At 40.1% G+C, this 20,728-nt stretch overlaps 1 protein-coding gene across 1 annotated transcript; it reads right to left on the bottom strand.

The window, feature by feature from the left end:
* Positions 1 to 11,077: 11,077 nt before the first annotated feature.
* ESM1 (endothelial cell specific molecule 1) lies at positions 11,078 to 20,579 on the bottom strand. The gene is made up of 3 exons (XM_026009030.2): positions 19,838 to 20,579; positions 16,142 to 16,294; positions 11,078 to 12,614 (listed from the first exon to the last, which is right to left on the bottom strand). The coding sequence occupies exons 1-3, from the start codon at positions 20,139 to 20,141 to the stop codon at positions 12,517 to 12,519; spliced, it is 555 nt and encodes a 184-aa protein (XP_025864815.1). The 5' UTR covers positions 20,142 to 20,579; the 3' UTR covers positions 11,078 to 12,516.
* Positions 20,580 to 20,728: the final 149 nt, after the last annotated feature.

Here is a 20,728-nt window from a genome sequence, read left to right as displayed (position 1 = left end):
GCAGAGGATAGGAGTTTGGGACTTTACAGGAAAGAGAATAAGATGCATTAAAGCCAGTGTGATTAGAGACAGCTAGACAAGCATAGTGGTAAATAACTTGAGTCTCTGACCCCAAACCTGAAAACACCTCATTACTGGAGTTTTAGGCGCTTTGCTAGACTGGGAGAAATCTGAGGGCAGGTAACAATTCTCTTGTCTTCATATTGTGTTATATGGGAAGCCAACTATGCAATATGCTTACGGATCTACCTGCATACCCACATCCTCCCCTGACCCAGTCTTTTTATTCTCAATCATCGTGAGCAATTAGTTTAATCACTACAGCTTCAGGGATCAAAGTCTAATTCAATACTTTTAAGATAGGGTAATAGAAAAGAGGTCTCAGAGGTCAATCAATGAAGCCCCTAATTTTCCAGATGAGGAGACTGTGATCCAGAGTGATCGAGTTATCTGCTGGATGTCATACCCCTAGTTAGTTGAGCAACACAGACCAGGTTCACATCCTTGGCACCTAAGTGTTTCTTTCTCTTAAGGCCAGGTGCTTCGATATGCTTCCCAGAACTTATCTATTTGGATGTCTCAATGCCAACTGTGTGAGGCATGTATCACTGCATTGCTCTGCCCATACCCTCTTATTAGAGACTTCCTCCTGGCTCCAGCCCTCAGGTCCTAAATTCATTTGGTAGCATGTGAAATATGCTCCATCTCACCTGCAGGTATAACTGACTATGAATGTAGAAGATTCTTCCATAGACACTCCAAGCCCTGGTCCGGTCACTTAGATTACACCAAGGCACCTCCTGGGACTTTCTGCTGTAGTTAATTGGGGGAATTTCTGGGAGTTATTTCTGGGACTGCATTAAATGGGTAATCCCAGATCCCCTGCTCCTAAAAGATGAAGTTGGAGACAGAATCCTGATGATTCTGGATTAAGCCAAGCCTGAAACTAGTAAAACTCACTTTCTGGGCCTCCCAGTTACAAGAGCCAATACCTAACCTTTTTTATTTAAATGATTTTATACTGAGTTTCTGTCACTTGCCACCAAAAAAGGATCTGAATTCATGTTGAAAGAGCTATGATAGATACTTTTTTTTTTTTAAAGGTGAACTGGTTGACCTGTGACCAAACTGAATTTTTCTCTCACAAATTTGTAATAATATGCTTAGAGATTGTTCTGGAGTCAGCCAGTGTGCAGTAGCTCTAGAAATTAAAAAAAAAAACAAATATGTAGGGCTAGAGTAGGAGTTACTGCCCAAACATGGCAATTCCTTGCGCAAGCCAAAGTAATGGAGGACTCAAAACAGAGCCAAACTGCCCAATCTGAGACCTAGCTCTGCCCATACCAGCTGTGTAATCCTGGGCAAGCTATCTGGATTGCTATGTCTCATTGTACTCAACTGGAAAACAAGTATAAAGGTAGTATCTGCCTCATGGGTTGTTGTGAAGATTAAACAAATTAATACATAAAAGACTCTTAGAACATGACTTGTGCAGAATAAACACACAATAAGTATTAGCCACTACTAGTATTATGCTACGATTATTAATATTATGGTTAACCAGAAGAAACCAATTGACAGGAGAATGAATGAGACAGAGAGTCAAACAAGATTAGGGACAAAGTCACGAGAATACTGACCACAGAAGGAGAGAGAGGAGTTGTCTTTATTCCAGATGCCTTCTCAAATCCCATAGGGCCAGTCTACTTCATAAGACTTCTCTATCCTTAAAATAAAGCTCCCCCCCTTTTCTTAATGTGAGCCCTTTTAATTGGATTTCTATTTCTTGTAATCAAACAAGCCTAGTCAAAAACATAGAATTTGCAGAGTGCAGTGCAGGCCAGACCAGATGGCATTTCCCTGTTCAACACCATCAACTGCCCCCGGGGTATCTCAATTGTGTGTACTCGCTCTGTTGAAAACCATCTTACTTCTTGAAATGCCACTCAAAAGCAAATACCTCTCATGGCAGGCACCAGCACTGTCCCAGTCCTATAGACAACTACAGGAACTAACCAGGAAGCCCTGGTCCAGGAATGTGTGGGAGTTCAAGAGGGAATCCTCTTATTTCCACCTTTGAAGAGCAGGTATATCATTTCCTTTGCTGGGATCAAGCAGCCAGGATTGCCATGCGAATCCAAAGTGTTTCTAGCACTCTCTTTGCTGAGTTCTATTCATAGAAAACCTTGGCCTGGCTCCAGGTCTGTGTCACATTGTTTGTGTGGAATGAGGATGTGCTCTGCTTTTTCAGAATAACAAGCCCATGTTTTTGAGTCATTACAGGAAAAACTTTTCCCACAGTGTGATGAATGCAGTTCACTTCATCACAGCCAAGGTGTGTCATTCCAAAAGACGTATGAAATGTCCTCAAAGAAGAAATCCCAAAGCCATTCACATTCCAGCCCCCTTGCTGGTCATAAAGAGCCTGAGATATCCCCCACTGTGCTTGGATGCTCTCTTCCCCTGATCACTGGCTCCCTTTCTCCCTTTTGTCCTTACTTCAGAACATATAAAAAATTCCACAAGTAATTTTTCCCAGGTGAAAACATCTGATCCAGCTTTCCCATCTGAGTTTTCACCCACTGAGCAGTCAAAATTCATGTTTATCTTAAATCTCACAATTTCAGATTTACAGACCTGACATGCCAGAGCAGGCTCCAGCACAGTCACACCTGTAAAGACGGAAGTATATAAATATAGTAATGATCTCCCCATCTATTAAAACCTCTTCATCTCTGAAAATGGAGTATTAATCTTGTTTGAGTAAGAACAAATAAACATAGTTCATGAATTCTTTTTTTATTGAGGCATAATTGACTATATAAATAGTATTCTATTAGTGTCAGGTGCACAACTTAATGCTTTAGTATTTGCGTACATTGGTGATATGATCACCATAGTAACTAGTTAACATTCATCCCCATACCTAGTTACAAGCTTATTTTTCTTGTGAAGAGAACTTTAAAAATCTACTCTTAGCAATTTTCAAAGATGCAATACAGTGTTACCAACTAAAGTTGCCATGCTGTGGTTGTCCTCATGACTTATTTATTTATAACTGGAAATTTGGATCTTTTGACACCTTGACTCATTTTGCCCCTTTGCCACTTACACCACTGGCAACCACCCATCTGTTCTCTGTATCTACGAGCTTAGTTTTTTGTTTTGTTCTTTTAAATCCCACATATCAGTGAGATTATTTAGTATTTGTTTTTCTCTGACTTCACTTAGTAAAATGTCTTCAAGATCCATCCATGTTGCTATAAATGGTAAAAGCTTCTTTTTAAATGATTGAATAATATTCCATTGTGTGTGTATCATAATTTCTTTATCTATTTATTCATCCAGGAACACTTAGGTTGTTTCCATGTCTTGTCCACTGTAAATAATACTGCAGTGTATATAGGAGTCCATATATTTTTTTCAGTTAGTGCTTTCATTTTCTTTGGATAAATGCCCAGAAGTGGAATTACTGGATCCATATGTCCTTTATTGCATGCCAAATAATTGTACAAATAAAAGAAGGCAACGTTGATCAGAAGTGGTATTTTACAATGGGTGACAATGATCATAGGATCAAGAGGAGCCTTGCAGCTGTTAGTCTCCAATGATCATCTCACTAGGGTGTGGACACCTCCTCCAATTACTGCCTTGCTGCAGGTGTCAGAGCTGTATTGACTTGGCCCTCATCAGCCTGGCTGCTCTCTACTTGCAAAAAGTAGGTGTTCCAGTCTATCATCCCCAATGATACACTCTTGCCGTTTTCTGTTACTTCAGGGTAAGTCCCCCATGCAGACTTAGAGATGGAGAGGTAGTGGTTTCCAGGGCCTCAGAAGCAAGAGGATGGTCACCACCCTGAGCTTTTCAAGGTTTTAAATAGTGTTATGTTGATCTAATTGTTGTAAAGACACTGAGAAAAGATAGTCAAGGAAGCAGCATGAAAATGCTGATCAAACTATCAGCGATTGTGTTTTTAACGTTCACTTTGTCTTAATTTCAGATTTATGGAAAAATTGGAGAAGAGAAAAAATTCCCATGTAACTTTCATCCAGATTCCCCAAATATTAACATTCTTTCTCTTAATATATGTACATGTATGTTTTTCCTCTTTGAGCATAAATTGCAGCCATTTGGGCAGGATTGAAAGGAAGAAGGTTTTCAAAAATTATACTTCAAGATGAAGAACAAAAATCATTGATGTTAAATAATTAGATTTTTTAAAAGACAATCTTGCCTTAAAGACAATAGTAACATTTTTGTCTTTGGTATCAAACAAAGTCATTTAAGAAAAAAAAAATCATTGGCCAGACTATGACATAGATAAAGAGAGCAGTCAAACTGCTTCCTGCCAGTGACATTGTAGCCACAATCCCCATCCTGGACTCATCTGAACCTAGTCATGCCTCTGCTCCATCCATCAAGAAGATTCAATAAACCTGCAGAAACACTTGATTAACACTTTCAGTCCTTTTCCCAAAAGCACCAATAACACAAATGACCTCCAGTGGGCCTCCACTTCCTAAATCTCCAAGACCATGGAGTGAGGTTCTTGGTTCTCTAAGGCACTCCTTCCCACCCAAATTTTACAATTCTACTTGTTTCTTGTTATCTTATGCAACTTGTTTTTCACCAAAACAGTACTGCCGAAATTGATCAACATCTTATTGGCCAGACTGGTCTCTGAAGAATTTTGGCTACATCCAAAACTGAAATCCAACTACAAAGGAAGAATGTTTGTCACGACTTAGCTGTTTATTAAAATGGGCCATAAGGTCAGAGGATAAAATCCCAAAAAGAGGAGTTTGAGAGAGTTTTGGAACCATCAAGAAACACTAGGATATGAATAAAATGACTATGGCTCTTTGTCCCAGCAGCACCCCAGTGTAATGTCTATTTGCTCCTGGCACTTGCACCTCCCCAGCTGCCCTGCATCCTCCAAACCACTGGATTCAGCAGGTGTGTTATTGTCCCAAATTGTGAGATACCCCATCCTACAAATACATTACATTTATGCTGAAGTTGGCTGAAGTCAGTTTTTCCACTGTTTGGTTTTGTTTCGCCTGCAACCCAACAGCCACAAGCTACCCCAAATGATTGAGTGGGGCACCTGTGTGTTTCCCTTCTGTCTGTGCCATCTCCAGAAGGCTCTTTGAAGACAGGATCACAGTTTCTCAGCTGCTCACCCTGCTTCTGTTAACCCTCTGCAGAGCAAATGCTCCCCCAAGCAGACTGCCTAACTGCTCATAGGTAAAGGGTGAAACACCTAGTACACTTACTAGACCTCATTCTCTTGGAAACTGGATTTTGCTTTTGTATAAATCTAACAAAAATTGGTCCATTTACCAGTTCTTCTGGTTTCTAGAGGCCATGAAACAATTTCAGGAAAACAGTATTTCAAATCCATTGATCTCTGCTCTCAGATGCCTCCATAGCTCTGATTCATTAAATAACTAGAGAGTCAACCATGATCCTGGGTTTCCAAGGTTGTTTTCAAACCAAGAACTCGGCTGCTGCCAAGACTAGCAGGGGTTTCAGAGCTAGCCAACATTCCTTGAGTTTCCTTTGAGAGGTGAAAAAAAAAAAGGCAGCTTAAAATGCATTATATAAGAAAGAAAGGTATGAACAAGTTAAGGGGAAACTACAAAGGAAGCGGGCCAAGTCCCAAAATAAAAGGCAGGAATAGAAAACTAAAAATAGCAACAGGGATGTGTGCCACATCTGTGGGGCTCCCTTGCATTCTCCTGGAGCATTGTACCTTTTTTTTTTTTTTTCAGGAGCATGCTAATAATTGTTTGGAGATTTAAATAGAACGCTATTATTTGTTCTTTAAAAATAGTCACTTCTTTTGTAGAATTGTGAGCGAGTTTCAAATTACATTAATTGAATTTCACTCATTTGTTATTTACCTTTTACGGACATCTTCAAGGGTGTTAAAGAGACTGTCGATTTTCTTCGACCTCTTTATCCATCTTTAATGGAGCATTTGAAATATTGGAGATATTTCAGTCTTGTTGCACTTAATGGACATTTGAAATGAAAAAAAAATAAAGTTGGCTTATATGACAATACTTTAAATATCTGCTGTTTATTGGAAAGCTTAGTGCATGCCAGGCACAACGATAGGATGAAAATGGCATACATGTGCCAACATGTGCAAAGGTCCTTACAACTTTGCCCATGAGCCATTACCCACGCTCTTCACAGAGGACACTAAGGGGCAGCATGGGTAGATAACAAACCCAAGTCAATAATCAGTGAATATTGCAAAGAGTTAATCCTGGCTCCCTTTGATTCAAAGACTTAGGGTCCTTCCACAATACTTAAAATAATCAAAAATATTTTTCAAATAGTCTATGCATAGTTAGCACAGAGCCATCAGCAGGAATTCATTGCTCACTTTCTCATTTTTGCTTACTTTTAAAGACCTATACTTGAATTTATATGTAAATTCTGAAAATGCTTGGTACACACCCCATGACTGAGATGGGTGCCATTCCTCCTGGTTATAACGTTTGTCTTCCACCATTCAATTGGTTGTCAGATTAGTAAGACAATTACATTTTTCCCTTAAGAGAAATATGTTATGATAGATTTGAAGAAAATGAAGCCTCATTCCAGGGAAGTGCCTATGTAGATGTCGTTTACAACGTTTGTTTTATAATCACTTCCAAGTTGTAAATTCCTGTTTTCTCTAGACACAACAAAAACAGGAAATATTTACCAACTTCACAGGTGTCAGGAAATACTTTAAAAACCCTGGTGGCCTAACCACCAGCTTAAGCAGATAGCATTCTTGTGTATAGGTACAGAAGGTATATTGTGATTTGAAACGTGTACTTACGATCCAGAGACCTTCACCTATACTTACTAAGGATTCACTGGCTTTGCTTCTGTTGGACCAGAGATTTTATTTTCCCAGAGGAGAAGTATATTGTGCTAATGTGCTTTTTTTTTTTATCTACCTTTACTTGGTTTGAAATCCCATTTCTATATCTAACCAAGTACCAAAATGAAAAAGTACATCTCAAAACTACTGAAATTTAGGATTATGTTTTTTAGCCATTTATGCAATAAACCACGAATTCATTTTCATTTGCTTGCATTTGCAATTTACGTCTCCAAAAATGGAAAGAGCGTTATTCTTTTTCCCAATTATCAAACTAATGGCAAAAGATTTCAGCATAGAGCTAAAACATAAAGAATAAGGTAAGCATCCCTGTTAATGTCTGTATTTATACCCACTTACAAATTTTTTCAGAAAAATGAGATTATTCTTATGGCATCGTAGCATGTTTTTTTTTTCACCTAACATACGGTAGAAGTGCTCTCAACCGACCTCCACTTACTCATCTCACTACCATCACCATGTGTCCCCCTTCTCTCTGGATGACATGCAACTGTTGAGGTCCACGGTGTACAATGAAAAAGGATGCAGGCCCACAGGCCTCTCTTGGGGATGCACTTGCACACTTTCATTTCTCTACCAGCTGAAATTAAAGCTTACCTAGAGTCTGTTGCATTTCTTCCAAAACTTGTTTGTGCCAGTTATCACTGTCACAACACTGAATTAAATACTCAATGTAGATCAATAAGCTAGCAACAAACACAACAAGAAGATTGTTACTATGGAAACTAAAGCAAATGTTTCAGAGAAACCTGATAAAGTTATCAAAAAATAGCTGCTTTCAAGCCAGGGGAGAAGGACTAATGAAAATCTAGTAGTCAGCACCCTTTAGGCAGCCACACTCCCTGACCGACTCCTGGCCAGATTACATTGTCCCTTTCCACTTTGGAGTGAATGCCAACTATGTCAGTCACTTCAAGCACGCTTCATCACTTGCAATGGCTAAAGCACAGTCAGTTCTTGGCTACGCTGTCATTCCCTTAACGGATACTCTACCGATGGCCTTTTCAGGTTACTTACAATTTTTTAATACTGTAAAAATATTGCCACTGTTTTTTGTATATATTTTTGTACACTCAAAAAATTATTTCCTTAGAATAAATTCATAATAGAATTTTTGTTTGAAAAGATGTACGTATTTTAAGTCTTCATATAGATATATGTTTTTTTTAACTATGTGGTAGATAAACTGCAGATTTGAATGTCTTCATTAAAAAAAATTGAATGGCTAAATTGGACAAGTAGTTTTCACCACACTACACAAGGTTTTATCGCCAAATTTATTTGGGTCTAGGTGTTTTCATCTGTAAAATAAAGGTTTAGACTAGAATTCTTTGGGCCCGTTTTCAACTCCAATATTTCAGATTTCTATGTACTCTAATATTTTCCAGAGAGCTGGAAAATGTACAAACACATCTACTTGAAAGAATGCTGTCACAAGGATCTATATAAATGGAAGTGTATAATTTGGATTAATGTAAACACACCAGACACTATCATTCAGAATGATTTCTCCCTAATCTTGGGGGGACAGGAAGAAACAAATAGTCCCCTCATATCCAGGTGTTCTCCTCTGTAGTTGCAGACTAATTGCCCTTCTGTCCTTCCCAGAAGACCTGCCATGTAGTTATCAGCACCCTTCATTCAGGCTTCCACCCTGACCTCTCCAGGGACACTGCTCTTCTGTGGTCCCCAGGGGACTCCTGGGGACTCTAGGCCTGCTTAAGCTCTTCATGACACATGGCACCACCAGTTACTCCTCTTGAATGCTTTTCTTCCTACAAGACCACAGACTCCTTGGCCATTTCCTAATTCTCTGGTTCTTCCACCTCCATTCCCCTTTGATGGTTTTCTATTTGTCCCTTATAAGTCCCCATGATTTAAAGTTTCTCTGATATTTTTTCAAGTCTCTCAATTGCTTAAATAGTTAAGTATCTTTAAACAACAAAAGCAAGTTGAATGAATCAACTGGTTAAGAACTATTGCAGTGCATGCTTTCGTAAGGCCAGGAATGATTGGTTTTGATCACTCTTCAATTTATCTCCTTTCTAGGCAAGTCTAGATCTTGCTATACCAGTGATTCTCCAAGTGCGGTCCCTGGACCAGCAGCATCTACATCGCCTGGGAACTTGTTAAAATGGAAAATCCTTGGGCCTCATCTCAGACATACTAAATCAGCAATTTGTATTTTAACAAGGCCTCCAGGTAATTCTAATGCATAATAAATTTAGAGAATCACTCGTCTATAACATGCACCCTTTTAAAGCCAGGCCTTGATTCAATGATTAATGCTAACTATGGGTGATCAGAAGTAATCAATTCTCCCTCCAAATATCTGTGCGATATTGAATTATATCTATAGATCCTTTATTCCTAGGGACCTCAGGGTAAAGGAAAATAATGAAATACAGGATGGAAACAACAGGCTTCCCCAGTTGCCTTCCACAGAAAATGACAACTCAGTCTGGCTGCTGCTAATAATACCTTACAGTTTTCGTTACCACGGGGGATGTCCCCACTGCCTGATAGAGAAGCACTCCCTGTTTCTGTTGCCCTGGACAACCCTATTTTTCAGATTCACTGACTCTCACGTATGCTTCCAGTTTTTTTGATCTTCTTGAGTCCCCACAGGCAAGATAAGTAGCCATCGGGGAGATGAGAGCTGGCAGGTGAAAGGGATGGGAGGCCATCTGCTCCATCTGCTCTGCTGGAGACAGGCCTGTCACCCGCTTCCTTTGTTCATTTCTTCCTTCCTTCCTTCATTCCTCCAGACATCCACTTACCCATCCACTCACCCATCTTTCTTCCCAAAGATCCTTTTATCCATTCATCTACCCATTCACTCTTTTCACTCATCCACTCATCCACCCATCCATCCACCCATTCATTAATCCATTGATTCTAGAAATATTTGTTGTGTGGAATAGTGCCAGCTTGGTTTCTCTTCAATATCAAATGAAATTGAGCCTCACTGGAGACCACTGACCTAAGGCATTTCCTTTTACTTCTTCAGTGTTTCCCAGGATAATCCATATGGATGCAGGGGAAAAAATCTCAGAACTTCTATTTACATTTATTTTTAACCCCTAAAAATTTCTACTTTGAGTATGTTTTATAATGAACATAGTGCTTATGTGTTATGTATATAGTTTAAAATTGCATGCTCAAAAATATTGTAATCAAAAAGTGCAAAGTCCAAAGATTTTGGATTCTACTGCTATGAAGAATAGAGTCAGAAGGCTACAGAGCAATTTGGGATGGACAGGGACTAGCATTTGAGGTGAAAGGCACAAAAAGGTCCCAGTACCAGGAAACTGGTCAGCTAGAAAACATGTGTAAGAACAGATGAGCCCACCTTGGTTTGATTGTATTGCCCGTGGTCTGCAATGCTGCAGAGCAAGAGCAGAGGCAAGTCCTGCCCTGGCCTAGCTCTTATTCCACTGTACACCCTTCTCCAAAGGGACATTTGGACTGTGATCTGGGCTTCAGGCCAAGTAGGGGGACCTTTAAGTAACCTCACTCCCCGACAGAATGTCTTGAACTTCACTGCACACTGGTGAAAGTAAAGATTTTCAGTGCATTGTTTTTATTTAATAATAATAATAATATGAGTATCTTACATTAGTATAACTTTTTATCTCGTTCACATCCAGTTTCTCCTACTTTAAAAAAACGAAAAAGATTAACTCAGGCAAATTGATGTTTTTGCAGACCATTTTTTTTAGCATGTGTCAAATCACTTAAATGTTTTCCTAACTTGCCCATCATAAGGCTGAGTGAACCTACCCTCTCCTTGGACACAACACTCCAAACTGCAAAGCTGAACGGAATGCTACTCTATTCTTTTATAGGCACTGAAACTTTTATCTTTGCCTATTTCCTCTAAGGTGTAAGCATCTTCAAATACTGACAGAAGGATTCTTTTGTCTTTGCCTCTATAGAATGGTTTGATATATAGGGACCTACTTTTCAGCAAGCTGTAAGGCATGAGAAGACCAAAAATGTGGGGCAAAGAAATAAATATCCTAGCTTCATGTTTTGACAGAAAATGCTTATCTGTGGCAGCAAATTCGATTGAGAAGCTTAACTTCAATATGCATATGAGAATTCCTGTTCATTGGATGAATCTTTTAAATAACAATGATTTAACAAAGTCATGAATGGACTCAAAACAGCTGTCTTATTTTTTTATTGAACAATCATAAACTTTGCCTTTTAAAACAAATCCTAACAGCTTATTCAGCTTACATTCAAAGACCCTCCCACACACACACATTCATAAGTCTGTTGGCAAACTTTGAGAATAAAATATAGGTAAATAGTGAAATAATTCTTAAATAATCTTCACTCCAAATAAAATACTTCTGCAAATATTTCCTAACAAAATCTAATACAACAGTCCTGTTTGTGTTAAGATCCTCCCAAGTGTACTCATAATTCCACTTATCAACCAACCTTAAAGGAAAGAAAAATAAGAAAATGAACAATATTTTAAAGTTGATGTTTCCTACTGAAAATTGACTCTCTTCCAAACCTCCTAAAAACGTGTTTTCTACTTTAAATCTGAAACTCATCTAAGTCACTGCACTTACTATTAAATAAATTCCTTCTGTTGCTCATTTTCTGACATTTTATAAATCCATAATGACTATTTTTTTCTAGATTTTTTTCTTATGCTCGTTACTAGTAATATTACTATAATTATTAATAACAAATTTACCATACCTTGGGTGTTTGGAAACCTTGAAGAGTTACACCTTTATTCTACCTATTTTAAACAAACAGTATTTCATTCATCTTCTCAAGAAAGTAATAAGTATGGGTATGGAGGATGATTCGTACTAACATAATTGTTACAAAATTATATAAATATTTACCGTCACAAGTCTTCCAAGGGGGCAAAATAATTCCTAGCTCTCTCAGTCTGAAGTGGCATTCTCTAAAACCATTTATGGGCGTGTACGTGCCCTCTGCTCCAGAATCATCCTTCAGGTACGGTAACCTAGGCATGACCGGTAGCAGCTCTTTGAAACCTGCCTCGGTTCAAGGCTGCTACTCAACCTCCCACAAGCTTCAAACATCCCACTTCCTTCAGGGGTTGTTTTGTTTTGCCTTTTCCCAAAGTAAATAAAAAGCACAACTAAATTCTATTGATGCTACCACAAGGAAGACCTAAGTATCATACTCCCCCACCCTGCCCCCACCTTCTCTCACTCCTCACTCTCCCTCCATCCTGCATCCCAACATCAATGTACATCTGAGTCACGGACGCGTGAACCCACTCTGGTCTTCAGCTTTGGCTAGCTCTCTCTTTGGTTGATCTGCATCCATGTTAAGATGATCTAAATTGCATTTTCAGTTCTTCAGTATTACTATAAACACATATTTAACAAATCTATATGCATTCAAATATTTAACAAGTATCTAAAAGTGTTCAGTCATATGCATTTTATGGATTGTTAGTAGCCTACTTTTTTTTTCCTGGACCCACACACTTGGCCTTCCAATATCACATGTCCATATGCTATAATCTAGACAATTCCTAAAATGTTGGCTGTGTGTTGAATGATCATTAAAATAAGAGTCTTCTCTCAGAAATCCACCCCCCAGGATCAGCGAGGATTTAACCATTTCATTACAGGAGAACGGGCATTTTCTTTTACGAGTTCTTCTCTCACAGCATTGCCATCTCCAGATGCCATGTCATGCTCTGAAATTAGAAGGAATGCACATCATGTCCAGATGTTTATAACTTTAAGATGAAGAACAGTTTTATTTTTGTATTACAAGGGATTTACAATAAAATCTTTAATAGGCTCAAAGAGTCTGTGCTCACTGCATTCACCTACTCTGTCAGTTGGCACCTCCCGTCTAATCAGCACCCCCTGAATGATTTATTTTCATATATCTATCATCACCAGCCATTAGCTTATACATGCATTTGTCTTTTTTTTCATGCAATGTCTCATACCACCACTAGAATATCATCTCCAAGAAGACAGGGGCTTTATTTTGTTCACGGCTACTACAGTGCCTGGAACATAGCAGGCACCTAATAAATACTTATGTAATTAGCAAATGTAAGAGTATCTCTCTAAGTAAGAATTTCATACAGTCTGTTATGGAAGAGGGATTAGCTTATTGTGTGGCTTCAGAAGGCAGATAGCAGATCAAAGGACAGCACTTTTATATGGATAGCTCTCGTTCTACATAAAAGTTTGTAATATTTAGAAGTTTCCAAAGTGAGATTTGTCTGCTTCTAAGAGTAGCGAGGTATGTTTACTTCAAAAGTGCACTTCCTAAAATGGAATGCTGTATGATTAGTGCAACCTGGCAAATGAAAGTGTGCAAAGAAATCAAATATTCCAGATACTTGATAGTAATCCCCACTCCCCTAAAAAAAGTCACTTGTAAATTCCCAGTCTTAGAAAATTGGAAACCTCACAGCACTAACAACAATAACAAGTGGAAATAGGAAGGCAGGAAGCCCACTTGCCAAGAATGCAGTAGCCAATAGGTAGAAAGCTAGAGAAGATAAGCTCTTGCAATCAGGGTATGGAAGGTACCTCCAGAGGTCCCTGTGTGGACAAACCTTGGAACCACTTACAAAGGATTTGTAAACAGATCTTCAGGGAGGAGATGTGAGGCCCATGGAAGGACTGAGCCTCCAAGGCCTCTCCTCTAAGTGGTGCCAAATGCACCCTGGCCAGTCCAAAGGAGGCAATGGACCACAAACTGAGGAGCTCCTGGGCACCTTTCCATGAGGCCTTTAGGACAGTCTGCTCTCCAGCCTGAACCTGACTAAGGTTTACCAAGACTGCACTAGTAATTCTCTTTAGCTGCTCCTTTAACTAATGAAGCTAATATCTTAGGTCAGAAAATGCTTTCCCCATAAATTTCTACCAAGAATCTTGATACCTAATTTGGGTATAGAAATATCTTTTGTGTAACCCCTAATGTAACTTCCACCCAGTGAAATAACTGTGTCCAAGGCATCTATACAGTAGTCAAGATATCTGCAAAATCTGCATGCAATAACACAGGGTGGCAGGCTCAAGAGAAGGGGACTGCAATCAAGTTTAGTAGAAAAGAGGGTGTGGGGCTGGGTGTGCAGTCGGAGGGATGGGGGTTCCCTTCTTGAGGATTATTCCAAAGGAGCTCTCCCAGCCACCAAACGTTCATCCCAAACACCAAAAAAATTCACAAGAGATTCAATTCTCTCTCAGTGGGAAAGGTTTAGATGCAACCATAAATGAATGGAGAGGAATGCAAAAGTTGTTCTTCAAAGTGCTTTGTAGAAAAAAAAAAGTACTTTGTAGCCTGTAGTTTTAAGAAAACAAAATAAGACATAGGAAGATGCAAGTGTTTGAGACAGCTAGCTGTACTAAGACAATAGGTTTCAAACCTGTACTGAAGTAATCAAATCATTCAAAAAATGTGCAGGTCTCGGAAAGTAGATTGATGGTTACCAGGAGTTGGGAGGAGAGAGATACGAGGAATGGGGGCAATTGCTTAATTGGGGTTTTATTTTGAGCTCATGAGAATGTTTTAGAACTGGACCAAAGTGGCAGCTATGCAGCATTGTTAATGTACTGTCACTGAATTCACTTCAAAATGGTCAATTTTATGTTATGTAAATTGCACCTCAATACAAAATATTTTTTAGGACTTAAAAAATTTTTTCCAATTTGCTTTCCTTTCTTTTAAAGATTTATTTATTTATATATTTATTTAAGAGAGAGCATGCACGAGAGAGAGAGGGAGAGAGAGATCTCATAGAGGAAGAGGGAGAAGCAGACTCCTTGCTGAGCAGGGAGCCTGACACGAGGCTGGATCTCAGGACCCTGAGATCATGACCTGAGCTGAAGGCAGACGCTTGACTGACTTAGCCACCCAGGTGCCCCTTCTATATTGGTTTTCAAGGACTGTAGGACAAGTCATAAGTATTTAAAGTATTAATGATAATCTCATTTTCCAGATCAAATATTCAGAAAGATATATACCTAATATAAAGGGGGAGTTTATTTTAAATTAATGTTTAAGGGCATAGACACACTTCAATATAATAATTCACTTAAAAGTATAGTATTTCCTCTTTCTTTTAATGTACTTAACCATGTGTAAGAAGGAGCTAAAGCTGGGTAATAAATACATTTGCCAAATATTTCAAATCTTAGTTAACTTGAAGTGCAAAGAACCAGAAACAAAAACTAAATAAAATGAACTTGGATTGTCAACTATTTATATCTGGGGGGCTGGGGGGGATTGCATAGTTTGTTGATGCTAGCAGTTACTATGGCTACATTTTGTTTTAAATGAGTTACTTTCAATTTAGTGAAGTTTTGCTGTACTGGTTATATCTACAAGATAACCAAATATGTCCACAGCACCATCTTATATGCCGTATTTCTCACATTTTAACAACCTGAGTAAGAAATACATATGCATGAACAAGCATCATGTGACTATTACTACAACTTCATTCAAAGGCTTAGAGATAATTCCCAAATTTAATCACAGATACTGTCTCTTATCCTCTCCAAAACCCATAAAAATACATGCTTGGAAATATTCCATTTAAATACTTCCATTTTGTTAAAAAAAAAAGAAGAAAAAATGTTCTATATTTTCTCTCTTGGCTCTTAACCCTCATCTGATAAATTCCTGAGTGTGTTTTTTCTGTATGAAGCTGAGAAAGAAGTAGCTTTGTCTAGAATGTATATAAAACAGATCACTGAAGAATTTGAAGGACTTTGCATATATTGGTTATTTTATTATATTTTTTTGGTAATCAACCATATTTATTCTCCATATAACTGGATAAACTTTATGGAAAAATGTATAATCCCCCAAATCATTAATGAAATCTTAAAGATAAAACAAAATTGTAACAGAACCAAACTCAACCACCACCCCTTTCTCCTGAATAAAGAACAAAATCAAACGAGTGCTTTCTTCTCATCATCTGTGTTTCTTAAATTACTCAAACTGAAAATGAGATTATTTTTCCAGTGTTTATATAGAAATCAATTTTTTTTTTTTTTGCTAAAAGGTTTTATTTATTTGAGAAAGACAGAGTGCAAGCATGAACAGAGGGAGGGCTCGAGGGAGAGGGAGAGGGAGAAGCAGGCTCCCCCACAGAGCAGGGAGTCTGATGGGAGCTCAGTCATGATCTGAGCCACAGCCAGATGCTTAACTGACTAAGCCACCCAGGCACCCTCCGAAATCAATTCTTACCTGTGTGAGAAACAAATCTCCTGTTGGAAGCCTTGGCTACTGAATACTGGAAGAAGGGAAATTTCAGACACTTGCCGGTCACTCTGTCACATATGCCCGACTGACAGTTACAGGTCTCCTTGCAGTCCATCCCGAAGGTGCCGTAAGGGCAGTCTGAGGACAAAGAGGGGGGTTTAGAGGGGGAGCTGCTCCCTGGGCCCCAGCCCCCTGCCACACAGACCCTGTGCACACAGCCTCCAGATCTCCACAAGTCTCACGAATCCTGACTGTCAAATAAAATCCAATTCTTAAACAAATGAACAAAAAGACAAAACCAAAACAAAACAAAAAAACCCTGAGCTTTGAAAGTTGGAATTTCCAGCCACAAATGTGAAATCACACACTGAGACTAGATAATGGACACCTCCACTGTCGTGTCCTGCTGTGAAGCTTAGTGGAAGACAGCTACACATAACCAATATCCTTGAACCAGCCTTACTTCTGTTCACTTTCTGCTTACCAAAACAGAGGTTCTCGTAATTTCCTTAACACTGTTCCTATGACAGCCCGGTGGGGTGGGCAGTGGAACAGACACATACATGCATCAGCTCCTCCAAGAATTTAAAGAATGTGATGCGATCTTTGGATCCACTGCCTTCAGAAACGATGTGAACATTTTAGATATACAGGCAAGGGGCTGGGCGGGCTGTCATGCCAGCTCTCCGGAAGTGACCAGTCCTCACTCTGCTCCAGCTCTTATCAACTACCTTCTCTGTTGAAATGGTCGCACAATTTACCTAACTCCCCTGGATTTTAAGAGGATTTATTAGTAAAACCTTCTGCAAATCTAAGATGCAACATTCTAAGGAGAACATGAGCACAGAATTTACCTGTATACCTCCCACAATTCTGAGCTTCAGTATGTTCAAGTGGACAAACCCATTTATTACAAATGCAGGGTCTTTATTTTATTTAAAGATTTTATTTATTTATTCAGAGAGAGAGAGAGGCAGAGACACAGGCAGAGAGAGAAGCAGACTCCATGCAGGGAGCCCAATGTGGGACTCGATCCCAGGCCTCCAGGATCACACCCCAGGCTGCAGGCGGCGCTAAACCGCTGCGCCACCGGGGCTGCCCTGCAGGGTCTTTATGACATAAACAGCATCTCAATAGGTGACCCAGTCTTTTTTTTTTTTTTTTTTTGACCACCCAGCTTTTACAATCAAGTGGAATGGATGTAGAACATTTATTCTCTTGGCATGAGAATATTCTCATAAGTGTACAATCATACCTAGGGGAAGAAACAAGTAGTGAAGCAGCTGAGCCTTTAGTAATCTAATATTCCATGGAATGATCAAGGTAGACATTAATGAAACTTATTTTTGGAGGAGATTTAGGATGATGCTTCCTGGCATTCTTCAGATTGCCGAGGAGCCTGGGTTTAAACACTGGCCTCTCTGCTGGGAAGAACAGTTCTTTTTAAGAAATCTTAAAAAGCCCCTTGCAGAAAAGCACACAGGATTAGGGTTTGACTGTGTTTCTAGTGATATCAAAGGCTAAAACTTTAGCCAAATTCTCAGTTATACTTGTGTTGCACACACACACACACACACACACACACACACCCGCGTATTGAATAGTGCTGGCCAGATAGCAGGTGTTCAGTAAATATGTGTTGGCTGGCTGATTGTTAGCTTGGCAGCATAATGCCAAATGTCTGAATATTTAGAAAACATCTGGATGTGCCGCTAAAGTATACAGTTTTCCTGGGCATGTTCAGTGAAAAAGCAGGAGGAGGGAGTTTGCCTACAGCAAAACTCTGTGTAGAGTTACTGAGGTTCACACAAGGTCACTATTTCCAGCAGAGAGAAAAATGTTTGAAACGAGACTCATTTGCAATGTGAATCATGCCAAAAAGAACAATCTTAAATACATTTTAAAAAATCTATCCCATTAACAGCTACTTCAGTCATTCAGTAGAATGTTAGACTGCAAAAGATCCCAGATGCTTTGCAACATTTCTTTACCCATATGTGACAGTGCATTTACAATCACATTTATTTATTTTTTATTTTTATTTTTTACAATCACACTTACAGAGGTGATTCTTATGCCAAGAGAAAAAGCGATGCACTGCATATCCTTGCTATATCATAAGTATGGTTCTATTAACCACTTCCTCTCTAATTTCCTTATGCAAAATCCTGTGATTTTGCAGAAAATACAGCTCCTATCCAGCTTAAATGTTTGTGAATGTTCACCAAAAATAAAAAGTTTCCTCACTATTCTGCCTTTTGTTGGTTACAAACAAAAATAAACTGAGCAAAAAATAAGATTCTCCTAGTAGTCCCAGCATGTATTTCCTAATCCTTAGCATATGTTGTGGATTAAAAGGTAAATTGGCTTATAAAATATTTGTCTAAAAGGTAGGCGAATTCATGAGACTGGCTCCGTGGTGGATGATCATCACTCATAAAAGCATACAATACAAATTAAATACAGAAAATCTAAGAATGAAATAAGAAAGAAAATACAAGAAATAAATTTCCCAGTCCCATCTTAAAAACTTCTTTGTATTAAGAAACTGATGAATGGGGCCAAATAGCCTAAGTGTTTCATCTTGATAATGGCTTTTAATGATGACACCAGGAAGTATCCCCATAGAGAATATCTCAAAATCACCATCCTTTGGATTCTAAACCTTTTAAACTACAGTCACTAAGTTTGAAATAAATTCTACAAATGTTTTAACTCTACATGGTTTAGCTATAATTTCAGCCTAATGACGTTTTTCTTCAAGTCTGGAAACTCTCATTCTTCACAGACTTCCAAATTTTTAATCTTTCTTTGCTGTTATTTTTACTTGTCTTAAACCATCTGCTATTCTTCTAGATGACCGAACACCTTTATAAAGTGTCATGGGGTTTGTTTTATACTTCGGGGTACCTTCTTTCAAGAAGGTGAATCATTCTGTTAGATGGCTTAAGCCCATCCTACTGCACAAAGCGCATTAATGTTCATCAGAAATAGTTGATTTTGAGAGATGCCCTCCAACGCCGGGACCCTTTCAGGATCAAAGAATCACTAAGCCTCTGGCTAGAGGCCGCTAGAGGTTATCTAGTGCAGACCTGTGTAATCACTGTGTTGCAGGAGAGAGAGCACCTAAACCATGCAAACCAATTACTTGTCAAGTTCCTAAAGTTTTCCAGAAAGGGAGGTAACACAATTTTTCATTGCAATGCTTTTTTTCTTTTTAAAGATTTTATTTATTTATTCATGATAGCCATAGAGAGAGAGGGGGGGGCAGAGACACAGGCAGAGGGAGGAGCAGGCTCCATGCAGGGAGCCCGACGCGGGACTCGATCTCAGGACTCCAGGATCACGCCCCGGGCCGAAGGCAGGCGCTAAACCGCTGAGCCACCCGGGGATCCCCTGCGATGCTTTTCTTAGAATCTCCTACCCTCACGGAGGGAAACGCCCTCCTGCTTTCTATGCTTTCCTGCACCAGGGGTTCAGTGCTGCTTGCAGAGTGCTCCTCCTTTCTCTCCCGGTGACACCGCCTGTGCCGGGCCTTGTCCCTAAGCCACCTGCATCTTCCCTCTTGTCCTTGCCAGCGAAGCCTCCGCACCTCCCACGCTGGCTGGCAGCCCTCAGGTGTGCCCCCCCCTCCGCCCCCCATTCCCGGGGCCGGGGTAGAGGCAAGGGGTCACCCTTTACCTTTGCAGATTCCGAACTCGTCACCAAAGTCATCCTCCTCACTGTAGAACTGACACCTGAGCCCCGGGCCGCACTTGACGCCGTCCATGGCCGACACGGTGCGGTAGCAGGTCTCGCCGGGCCCCGCGGCGCACACGCGGCAGCAGCCGCAGTCGTCCAGCACCGTCCTCTTGCAGCGCAGGCTGCTCTTGCACCCGGCGCTGTCGCAGCGCTCGGGACAGTCCACCGCATACCTGGCGCTCCAGGCCGCCGCCAGGTGCGCGGGGACCAGGAGCGTGGCCAGCAGCAGCAAGAGGCTCTTCATGTCTCCCCCGGGCTCTGGCTCGGCTTCCCGCGGGCGGCGTGGTCCTTGCAGGCGGGAAGCAGCTGTCCAAAGTGGTAGCTGAGCCTCTGCCTACACGTTTATGAGTTTTATACACTGGGTTGCCCGCATGCTTCCCCGTCATCAATTTCCTCAACCCAGCAGCAATGCTGTCCTCTTGCCAGGCGCTCTTGTTTTAGTTTATGAAATCCAGGATGAAGGCTGGATTAACACGCCGCTGCCATCCAGGAATTGAAAAGCCCAAGCTGATGTCATCTGTTATGTTTAGATGGTTGTTTTGCATGAGCACTGAAAAACTCGCTCACATCCGTCTCAAGGGCTCAAGGACGTCTGCGAAGGGGGAATAAAGAAGGTTGCATACCGTCCTTCAGGACAGGAATTGTTCTGACACCGGCATATCACTTGGGCTGTGGCTTTGTCTCGGAGCCTCTGTAGTGGGGAGGAAAATGATATCGACGTGAATCATCAGGCCGAAAGAAGCTCCTTTAAACAAAATAAATAAACATTTGGTATTTCCCCCTCAATAAATAGCTATGAGATCATTTGGAAGAAGAAAGGGTTATATTGTG

Source organism: Vulpes vulpes, chromosome 4, assembly GCF_048418805.1.
Source record: "Vulpes vulpes isolate BD-2025 chromosome 4, VulVul3, whole genome shotgun sequence".
In the NCBI taxonomy this organism is placed as follows: Eukaryota; Metazoa; Chordata; class Mammalia; order Carnivora; family Canidae; genus Vulpes; species Vulpes vulpes.
Note: the sequence above shows the minus strand (reverse complement) of the source record. Positions and strands in the feature narration are given on the sequence as shown.

Bases quoted from the DNA above. Each gene is read 5' to 3' on its own strand.
- ESM1 (XM_026009030.2), bottom strand. From the start codon at position 20,141: ATGAAGAGCCTCTTGCTGCTGCTGGCCACGCTCCTGGTCCCCGCGCAC. The intron at 16,295-19,837 runs GTAAAGGGTGAC...CTTTGTCCTCAG, and splicing joins CGAGTTCGGAATCTGCAAAG to ACTGCCCTTACGGCACCTTC. The intron at 12,615-16,141 runs GTAAGAATTGAT...TTCTAATTTCAG, and splicing joins GAGATTTGTTTCTCACACAG to AGCATGACATGGCATCTGGA.